The sequence below is a fragment of the Carlito syrichta genome, unplaced genomic scaffold, assembly GCF_000164805.1.
Source record: "Carlito syrichta isolate Samal-C Ts95f unplaced genomic scaffold, Tarsius_syrichta-2.0.1 Scaffold304825, whole genome shotgun sequence".
Classification (NCBI taxonomy): Eukaryota; Metazoa; Chordata; class Mammalia; order Primates; family Tarsiidae; genus Carlito; species Carlito syrichta.
Window position 1 is genome coordinate 834,453 of NW_007248921.1, and position 11,268 is coordinate 845,720.

General features: G+C 40.3%; 1 protein-coding gene across 1 annotated transcript; it reads left to right on the forward strand.

The window, feature by feature from the left end:
- Positions 1–264: 264 nt before the first annotated feature.
- Positions 265–9,824, forward strand: LOC103263319 (polycystic kidney disease 2-like 2 protein). Its single transcript, XM_008060998.1, has 5 exons — positions 265–345; positions 1,438–1,539; positions 4,344–4,477; positions 6,201–6,457; positions 9,599–9,824. Exons 1-5 carry the CDS (start codon positions 315–317, stop codon positions 9,822–9,824), a joined length of 750 nt encoding a protein of 249 aa, XP_008059189.1. The 5' UTR covers positions 265–314.
- The last annotated feature ends 1,444 nt before the right edge of the window (positions 9,825–11,268 follow it).

Sequence of the window (11,268 nt, forward strand, 5' to 3'; positions counted from 1 at the left end):
CGGAGGTAGGTGTGGAGACTAAACAAGGTATTAGATGCTAAAGGTATTCAAGAAAGAGAAGCCCGTTAGAATTAATCACTACGACATGTTTAAGCCCACAGGGCCTCTGCGGGAAGCAATACGCCGCCCGGGACCAAGGGCGACCCGAGGCTCCTGTTGCGCAGGCGCTCTGGCAACCCGGCGAGTAGCTTGCGCCCCTGGAGGAGCTGGAGGGCCCGCGCAGGCGCACAAGCGAGGCAGCGCGTGCCGTGAGACCAACGCGCAGGCGCCGCAGGCCAGGGGAGGACGAACGGGCGGTGGAGGCTGTGTCCGCCATGCCTGAGGCCTCCTGGTGGCACCGAGGCGGTGAGGGTGGCTCCTGAGGAGCGGGTGGGACAGGGACCCTCTGGCGAATTCAGGACACCCCAGAAGGAACTTTGCAGCCCCAAAAACCTCCATTCATGTGAGAGAGATGACTGCCAGCACTTTTGGTCCTCACAACCTTCCCTGGAGAAGGGGAGGTGGTGCCACTCCACAGACCGGAAAACGGAAGACCTGAGAGAGACGGGGCGCTCGCCCCTGGCCCGGGGCTCCATCGGGGCGTTGTCACCTGCTGTTTAGTGACCTTCGCGAGGCCAGTCTCTAAAGCCCTTCGGGGATGTGGAGAGTCGTGGCCTTGATAGAACTCCAGTCCGAGCGCGTTTTTTTCCTCCAGCAGATGCCAGTCTTCCCAAGAAGCAACGTTGGGTGGCGGGGGGGGGAAGGTAGGATTAGGGACAGATGAGTTTTGTTTTGTATTTGGTTTTTCATTTTTAAAACGACTGGTGAGAAAACGTACGTGTTAGAAAATGTATTTGTAGCCGGGCTCGGTGGCTCAGCCTGTAATCCCGCGCCTTGGGAGGCCGAGGTGAGTGGATTGCCTGAGCCCGCGGGTTCGAGACCCGCCTGGGCAACTTGGCGAGACCGCATCTCTACAATAAATCAAAAACTAGCCGGGCGTGGTAGCGCGCGCCTGTAGTTCCAGCTACTCGGAAGGCTGAGGCGAAGGATCGCCGGAGCCCAGCAGGTCGAGGGTGCGGTGGCCGGAGCCACCACTGCACTCCAGTCTGGGCGACAGAGTGAGACTCCAACTCAAAAAAAAAAAAAAGGAATCTGGAAAAAAAAAAAAGGAAAATGTATTTGTATGTCGTTATAAAATGACTACCCACTCACCCTATGGGAAAGCCCAACAATTATCCCTAAAAGTGATAATTAAGAAATAGCCCGTGGGTTCAGGTGATCCTTCCACCTCAGCCTTCCAAATATCTGGGAGGAAAAAGAAAGAAATAGCCCGAAGCCACTGGAGCTTTTCTTCACCCAATGTAACAACTAAAAGTGGTTGGTTTTCCATCACAGTTCCCTAATAGACACTATAAGTTACAAAATAATGTACAGAAAAAATTGTCTTATATCTCACAGGGACTTCAAAACCTAGGCTGCATTACAGGAAGGAAGTAGAAATTAGAACCACACTTCAGGAGCTGTTACTCTACTTTATTTTTTTAATAAACCTATGCATATGTAAGTACACAGATGGAGATTATAATTCTGGTCTTTTGAACTAAGAAGCTAAAATGTGGAGGTGAACTACAAAGCATACAGACTTTAAAACCATAGGCAGACTTCTAAAACAAGGCTTAGGGACACATTTTAGGCATGATCTTAAGTTCATTTAGATTGACACTATTTCCAGTTCTTAAGTGGCAAAGTTTTAAATACAGTGGCAAGCTTCCATTGTCAACATTGATTGAATACAGTTATTCCTTCCTTTTGGCACTTTTATCTTGAACATAGTTAATACTGGGTTGGCAGTTGCAACTTGATTTCTTGTAGAACCCTGGAGGCCAAGCAACTCAATTTCATAAATCGAAGGACAAATGAGACCAAAGATAGAGAAGCTCGTCTTAATGCCTGTCATTAGCTTTGTTCTTTCCACTGACCTGTTGCAGTTAATAGTAAAATATGTCTGCGCTGAGTCAAATCTTTAAGGAGGACTGGAAAGACATGTCATCCTGCATTCCTCCTACCTGTGGGTTAATAGCATTGACTTAACTGTGAAGGGCAGTATTAAAGAGCATCTTATCTTTACAGTGCCCAACATACAGTAGATAAAAGCTTACTGGCAAGTTTTATCTCACGTTGGTATGTGCTGCACGCTGGCAATGATATAGCAATTAACTAATTAATTTATATGAGGTGAGTTTGAGTCAGATCTTGATTAAAAAGACAACCGTAGCCAACTTTATAAATATTTCATCTACAATCCCTCTTTAACCCCCACCCCAAGGAAAGTGAGAAAATGAGAAAGAATATTAGTTAGGTTTTTTTGTTTTGGTTTTTTTTTTTATTCGAGGTCTCACCGTGTCGCCCAGGCTGAAATGCAGAGGCACTATCACGGCTCACTACAGCCTTGTCTTCCTGGGCCCATGTGATTGAAAGGGTAAACTGAGGCAAGGTGGGCCGGTGCCGTGGGAATAACGCGAAGAATTTCAAAGGAGAAAGAAGCAAAGTTTATTATCCACTTTCCATAGACAGAAAGGGACCAGTACTCAATAGGGGAATGTGACGTTGAAGGCTGAGAGGCTGGGTGGGAATATTTAAGGCTCTTTTTAGGGCTAAGAAGTAAGTCTGGAGGTTGTATTCTTTGATGTAGCTAACAGAAGTCACATAAGTCTCATTTCTAGACATTCCCAGGCACTGTTATTTCGTGATTTCAGGTGTTAGGCAGGAGACTGGTTACAGAAGACTGATAACAATACACCATTGCTGGAAACATGGATGCCTAGAAGAGCAATCAGGACTAGACATGCTTAAGGGGCTACAAATAATTACCAAGTCCTAACCCTGGGAGGCCAGTTTTACTTCTTGCTAATGATTAAGAGGTAAAAGAATAGGCTGGTCTGCAGAAAGCCTCAGCAATACGTGACAGGGCTAGGGCTGAGAAAAAGTGGCTACAGCACTGCTAGAATTATTTTACCAAGTTTTTCTATTCTAAGATTGTTGTGGTTCCTGCCTTTCAGTTCCAGCCTTTCAATGATCCTTCCACCTCAGCCTCCTGAGTAGCTGGGACTACAAGTGCACACCATTGTGCCCAGCTAATTTTTTGTAGAGATGAGGTCTCCTTATATTGCCTAGGCTGCTCTCAAACTCCTAGGCTCAAGCAGTCCTCCTGCCTTGGCTTCCCAAACTGCTGGGAACACAGGCATGATCCACCATGTCCAGCCAGAATATCAGTTTTGTTTTTGTTTTTGAGTCAGAATTTCACTCTTGCCCAGGCTAGAGTGCAGTGGCATAATCATGGCTCATCACAGCCTCCATCTTCTGGGCTCAAGTGATCCTCCTGTATCAGCCTCCCAAAGGGTAGCTGGGACTACTTGTGCTACCATGCCTAGCTCTTTTTTTTTTTTTTAATTTTGTCTCAAACTCTTGGGTTTGAGCAACCCTCTAGTCTCCATCTCCCAAAGTGCTGGGATAATAGGTGTGAGTCACTGCACCTAGCAGAATATTAGTATTTTTAAAAACTCTTATCATGGGCCAGGCTCAGTAGCTCACCCTGTAATCCCAGCACTTTGGGAGGCTGAGGCGAGTGGATTGCCTGAGCCCGCGGATTCGAGACCAGCCTGGGCAACTTGGCAAGACCTCATCTCTACAATAAATAAAAAAATTAGCCAGGCATCATAGTATACGCCTGTAGTTCTGGCTACTTGAAAGGCTGAGGTGGAAGGATTGCCGGAGCCCAGCAGGTCACTACTGGGGTGGCTGTTAGTGTGCCGCTGCACTCCAGCCTCGGCAACGGAGTGCAACTCCAACTCCAAAAAAAAAAAACAACCTCTTATCGTGGACCAAGACACAGTTTAAAATGTTCTTCTACGTGTATTATTTCAATTCACACAACAAAATTAGGAGGTAGGAGATAACCATCCCTGCGATGAGACACATAATACCCTTATCTGTCTGAATTCCAAGTCCATATAACCGTAACCACTCATGTTACTATACTCTCAATGTGGGAAAAAAAGCCAACTTAAAGAACAGTGTGTATAATGTGACTTCATTTTTGTAAAGGTAAAATTATTTTCTTTATAAACATGTATGCATAAAGAAAAATCTGAAGAATAAATGCTAAACTAACTCTAGTGGTAGGATTACAGGAAACTTCTTCCTGCTTTTTATATTTCTAGTTTAGATTTTTTAAATATTACTTTTATAAGTAGACTAAATAAAGTTGAATTTTCAAAACAAAAATGGGAACAAATTGTAACATTTTTAATTCTGATAAACTGGATTTTTAAACAAAATTTTAAACAAAAAATTCTTCTCCTTAGTGACTTTTGGGATGGTAGATCCACACATGTATTACTTAAACAAGGTTATGGCATCTCTATTTTTGGACACTTCTGTGCCTGGTGAAGAAAGAATCAACTTTAAATCTATTCACCACATAACTGATTTTTGGAAGGTAAGGTATCATGTGACTGTGGATGAAATAGCTTTAGGTATTCTATAAACCCTTGGAGCACATAGTAGGCACTATATGAATATCTGTTGAAGGAATAAATAAAAATGAATATTTCTTTAAACTATGAGAAGCAACCAGCCAGTAGATATTTATTGAGAACCTATGTTCTCAGTGTGATACTATTCCTGTAACTTTAAAAAATTTATTTTTTTAACATTCTCATTTCATTTGGAAAATAGGAGACTCTTCTTGTATGAGGGTTACGAGCTGAAGTCAGTCTAATTATGTATAGTGAAAATTACTCTTAAAATTATTTAATTGCTCAAAGTGTAATATGTGTGGTCTTGGCATACAGCCCTCTACTGTATATATGTGTGACAGTAATATACAGTATGTAATAAAGAGTACCCATACAGAATATAATTCATAGTGTTTTTCATTACATAAGGGAGTCATTCCTTCAGCACTGGAATAGACTTGATTTATTTCCATTACATTTAACATAACCAGATGCTCACATTGCGAAGAAAGAACAGTTAAGAAAACAGCAGTTTCAGTCATCCCAGGTCACAAGCATAAGGGGAATATAAGGACATGGCAATTAGGGAAGCTTAGATTAGGCTAAGTATGACAGTTTTGAGTTTTGAAGGGTAAATCAGGGAAGGGGATTTGAGGAAGAAGGAACAATATGTGCTGTAAGTCTGTATATGGAACTACGTTTGCCATCGTGGGCATTTAGAAGACAAGGTGGGAAAAGCCAAATTATAAACTAGGCAGAAGTTGCATCATGAATGCCATCCTGGGGATTTGAAATGATCAGGGAGACAGGGTCATTTCCTGAAAAGTGAGAGGGCAAGTGTGAGATGAAGGTTAAATTGTGATACCTCATTGGTTTAGGTCAAGTGAAATATGGAAGAATAATAGAAATGGCACCCACCTTCCTCTTGGTTATTGTGCTGTCTGAGGCTTGTACGTGGCCAGTGGCGAAGAAGACAAAGGGGGGAAAGAAAAAATGACCTCTGGGCTTAGGCTGTCCTAGAATGAGTTGATAAGGGCAGAGCCAGAAGTATTAGTCACATAGCCAGAGCTAGAATGGGGTACAGGTAACTTTGAAGTCGTGATGTGTGGCTATGACCAGTTTTGATATTCATATTGGAGGACAATTTTCAATTTACTCATATAAGAAGGGGAAAAGAAGAATTATTGGATTAAATGAGTTAATGCTGGGCCAGGAATAGTGGCTCACGCCTGTAATTCCAGCACTTTGGGGGGACTGACGCCAGTGAATAGCTTGAGCCCAGGAGTTCGAGACCAGCCTGGGCAACATAGACCTCATGTCTACAAAAAATCAAAAAAGTTAGCTGGATGTGGTGGCACAGTCCTGTAGTCCCAGCTAGTCAGGAAACTGAAGAGTCCAGGATTTTAAGGCTTTAGTGAGCCATGATCCTGCTACTGCACTCTAGTCTGGGTGATAGAGTAAGACCCCGACTCAAAAAAAAAAAAGGTTAATGCTTGTAAAGTGCTTGGAGCAGTGCCTAGTACATAGTAGGTGCTTTACAAGTGTTAACCAGCAGTATCAGTATCATTACCATTAATATTAATGGTAGCTTGGTCAACAATTAAATTTTCATACTCAAAATCTCATATGCATAATGATGTTATGAATGTAGATTCTGTTGACATGAAAATATTTTTTCCATGATGTTTATCTTTCTATATAAAGTTTATGGAAGGACCCCTTTTGGAAGGTCTGTACTGGGACTCATGGTACAATAACCAGCAACTATATAATTTAAAAAACAGCAGTCGCATCTACTATGAGAACATACTTCTAGGACTCCCCAGAGTCCGTCAGCTAAAAGTCCGCAACAGCACGTGCAAGGTCTATTCATCCTTTCAGTCTTTGATAAATGAATGTTATGGCAAATATACTTCTGCAAATGAAGACCTGTCTGACTTTGGCCTTAAAAGTGATACTGAGTAAGTAATATAAAATTAAAGTGATAGTGAGTAGTATAAAATTATACAGTATTTTTTTTCCTAATAGTTTACCATTATATCTTTTAGAAATTGTTAAAAAACGGTGTATTTTTCAAGTAATACCAGCTGGGGGCTGGAAGGAAGGAGGCTATTTCAACAATAGTATCAAAGGAAGATTTGGAAATAGAATGTTTAAAAAAGGAAGAGTGAACCTGTTATTTTTGGTTTGTTCACCCCAGGATGTGAAGTGGGTTTTTTTGTTGTTGTGGTATAAAAAAATGTTTAGTCATATTGGACACATGGCAAAGCATCCATTTTTGCTTCTATAATAGTCGACTAATCAGCTTTTCTGGCTCTGGTCATACCCCCTCCAATACATCCCCAAATCATTTGAGGATCCTTAGGGTACGTCTTGGATGTACTCTCCCACTTTCCTCCTCCTTCTCTCTGTCTTGCTTCAGTGATCTCTTCTGTTGTCTCCAATACTAAAAAGGCAGAATTGAGCTCTACAGGCAGTGCATCTGATGGTGCTTGACACTGTGGCCATCGCCCTCCAAAGTAATTGAAGCTAGTGCTGGTGTAGACTCATGTTTACACTTTATGCTCATATTGAGAATGTGAAAGCCCAAAGCCACTGGCACCACCTCTCCTTGGCACAGAAGCTGCTGGTATCAGTGATATTTACACTTTGTACTTTTAGAGTCATATGAAAATTGTAGGGAGGAGAGAGTAACCCTTTTTTGTAATTTAATATGTACCCAATGATAGAAATATTTACAAAGTTCTACCCTTTCCTACTCATATCTTCCACTCTCCAGAAGCAGCTACTTTTAGCTCTTTCCATCGTTTCTTCTGGTATATACTTCCTCCTTCTAAATAACATCATCACACTGCTATCTCATACTTGATTTTATAGTTGTATACATGTTGTGTTTCTATCATGGAAGTTAATCTGTCATGTAGCTCTCTAGACACTCCCTGTTCCTCTTAGCCTCTCAGTAGTTTCATCATAATTATTACTCATCATTAATCAATGTTTATTTTATACATATGAATGATGATTATATATCTTTTCTTGAACAACCTCTCCTGAACCCCCAGGATTAATAACTGCTTTGTGGATTTTGTTGACTTGTTTCTTCTTTGTATGAGTTGTGGGTGTTCTTGAGGACTTGTATAAATCTTATAAATAAGTTCATAAGTGTGATGACACATTCTCTTAAATATTACAGTACTATTCATTTTCTTTCAATCAAAAATTATTACATAAAGCAATTATTTAATTATACATTATGAATTGAAATCTCAAGACTAATCCTTTAGGTATTCCAATAGTCCAAATTCTTATAACTATAATACTTTAAATACCAAAATTAACACTGGATTAAATTTTATTTTACTGTATCTATACTTAATCGAAACTGTGAGTTAATATCTGTTATTCTTCAACAACCAAAATAATCAGTTTGTGCTTGTTTGTCTATCTAAAATATAAAAGTCATTACTTAAAAACATCTATACAAGTTGGAAGCTAGGTGAGGGTTGGTATAACAAATCTTCCTATTTCATTTTAACAATCATGTGGAAAACACTCAAAACTATACCTATGAAAGTTTAATTAAAGTATACATACTTTTTCCTAGTGGTGTCACATTTTCCCCCTGCTGAAAACATAGTATTATTAATAGAAAAACAAGTTTGGAATGCCTCTTTGGATAACATTTCAAATATGTTTTGGGGAGACTAAAATGAGGAATCAAGGCTTTTGTTTTTTGATATCCCATAATTAAGTTAAAAGTTAAACGAATGGAAACAAAATTTAGTTATACACATTTTACTTTTTTTTCTTTTTTTTTTTTTTTGAGTTGGAGTCTCACTCCGTCACCCAGGCTGGAGTGCAGTGGCACACTCACAGCCACCCCAGCGTCACCCCTGCTGGGCTCTGGCGATCCTTCTGCTTCAGCCTTCCAAGTAGCCGGAACTACAGGTGCGCGCTACTGTGCCTAGCTAATTTTTTTTTTTTTTAATTGCAGTTGCAAGGTCTCATCAAGTTGCCCGGGCTGGTCTCAAATGCACAGGTTCAGGCAATCCACTCGCCTTGGCCTCCCAAAGTGCTGGGATTACAGGCTGAGCCCACATTTTGCTTTGATTTATGTACTTTCATTAAAATAGGCTAGCTATGTAACAATATAGACAGTATAGCAAAGTTTTTATTTATTGGGTATTTATAAACAATATATGACATTTACAAGACAGGCTCTATGCAGCATCTATTTTTGCCATATTAAAATTTCTGAATCAAAACGCTTGATATTCTTGTCCTACTCAAAAACTAAACATCTCATAAAACAACAGAAACAACATGTTCAAGAAAAAAAAATTAGTTATCTTTTTCTAGATTGTAAGTTCCCTAAGACAACAGATGGATCTTACTCTGTTGTCTAGGTTTGAGTGCAGTGGCTATTCACAGACACCATCATAGTACACTGCAGCCTTGAACTTCTGGTCTCAAGCAATCCTCCTGCCTCAGCCTCCCAAGTAGCTGGGATTACAGGCATGCACCACCATGCCCAACAGATGGATTTTTGAAAAAATTTCTCAAAGCATCCAGTCCAGTGTGTTGCCCACAATAAGCATTTAAAAAGTAGAAGGACAGGTGTGGTGGCTCACACCTATAATCCCAGTACTTTGGGAAGCTAAGATGGGAAGATCGCTTGAGGCCGGGAGTTCAAGACCAGCCCGGGCAACACAGCAAGACCTTGTCGCTACAAAAAAAAAATTAGCCAGGTGTCGTGGTGCGTGCTTATAGTCCCAGCTACTCAGCAGGCTGAGGTGAAGGACTCACCTGAGTCCAGGAGGTCAAGTCTGCAGTGAACTGTGATCATGCTACTGCACTCTAGCCTGGGCAACAGAGTGAGATTCCAACTGAAAAAAAAAAAAAGTAGAAATATATTAAGTATTAATTCTTTTAACTTAACTCTTAACTCTTTGTCTTACTTCAAAATTACTATCATACTTACGAATTTATTACTACCTTCCTTTTTTTAGCTACTACTTTTGAACAAAAGGTGGGTGTGAATTTTTAGAATACTTCTTAGTTGGGTTTTTTTATTTCACCACTATTCTTTTTATGTCTAACAGATGGAAGTATTCTACTTCTAATACCAGCTCACCTTGGCACCGGGGACTTGTTGGTGTTTACCGAAGTGGGGGATATATTTTCACTTTATCAAAATCAAAATCTGAAACCAAAACCAAATTCATTGACCTTCGACTGAACAGCTGGATCACAAGAGGGACCAGAGTTATATTTATTGATTTTTCCCTATACAACGCTAATGTAAATCTGTTTTGTATTATCAGGTGAGTAACTCAAAACTATTTTTTTTTTCAGTAGGCAGTGGTCAGTAGCCTACAAGACATCTTTATTAGTACAGTTGACCCTTGAGCAACATGAGTTTGAGCTGCATGGGTCCACTTATACATGGATTTTTTTTCAATAAGTATATTGGAAAATTTGGGGGACATTTGTGACAATTTGAAAAAATAGACAAACCACATAGCCTAGAAATAGAAAAAAATTATTACATAAAATATATGTAGATACTAGTCTATTTTATAATTTATTACCATAAAATATACACAAATCTATGATAAAAAGTTAAACTTTTTTTATAATCAATATTTTTTATTATGATATTGTAGGGTACAGTTAAGAGTTACGTATACAAATACGTTTCGTTCAGGCACCCTTGTTGATAAGAGGTGTCTCCCCGTCCCCAGACAGATATTTACTACTGTTAATCCCATCTCCCTTCCCCTCCCCGCCCATAGTTTCCCACTACTGTCAGTCATTTTCTTATAGTATTACATTGGATTTTCAAGGTCCACTATATGAGTGAGAACATGTGATACTCGGATCTTTGTTTCTGTGAGAGGTCACTCAGCATTATAGACTCTAGTTCCATCAAGGTTGCTGCGAAATTCATGATTTTGTTCTTTTTTATGGCTGCGTAGTATTCCTTTGTGTATATGTACCACATTTTTTGATCCAGTCCTCTTTTGATGGGCAGCATGGTTGCTTCCAGGTTCTTGCTATTGTGAACAATGCTGCAATAAACATGCGTGTGCAGGCATTTTTTTTATAGAGTGATTTGAGTTATTCGGGATATATTCCCAATAGGGGGATTGCGGGGTCATATGGGAGGTTGATATTTAGAGCTTTCAGGAATCGCCACAGTGCTTTCCATAGAGGTTGCACTAGTTTACACTCCCACCAACAGCATAGAAGTGTTCCCTTTTCGCCACACCCTCTCCAGCAGCTGTTATTTTTTGAGTTGTTGATAATTGCCATTCTGACTGGAGTTAGGTGGTATCTCAGTGTGGTTTTGATTTGCATCTCCCTGATGATTAGTGAGGGTGAACACTTCTTCATGTGTCTGTTGGCTGCTCAGATGTCTTCCTTTGTGAAGTGTCTATTCATATCTTTTGCCCATTTTATAATGGAGTTGTTTGGGTTTTTCTTTTCAACACGTTTGAGTTCCTTGTAGATCCAAGATGTTAAGCCTTTGTCAGACCTGTGTTAGCAAATACTTTTTCCCAGTCTGTAGGCTGTCTCCTTGCTCTCTTTATGGTTTCTTTGGCTTTGCAGAAGCTTGTCAGTTTAATAAGGTCCCACTTGTCTATCTTCTCTCTTATGACCTGTGGGTTTTGGGTTTTGTTCAGGAATTGGATGCCAGTTCCGATTTCCATGAGGGTATGTCCTTCATTTTCTAAGGTTCTTATGGTTTGAGGTTTTACATTTAGCTCTG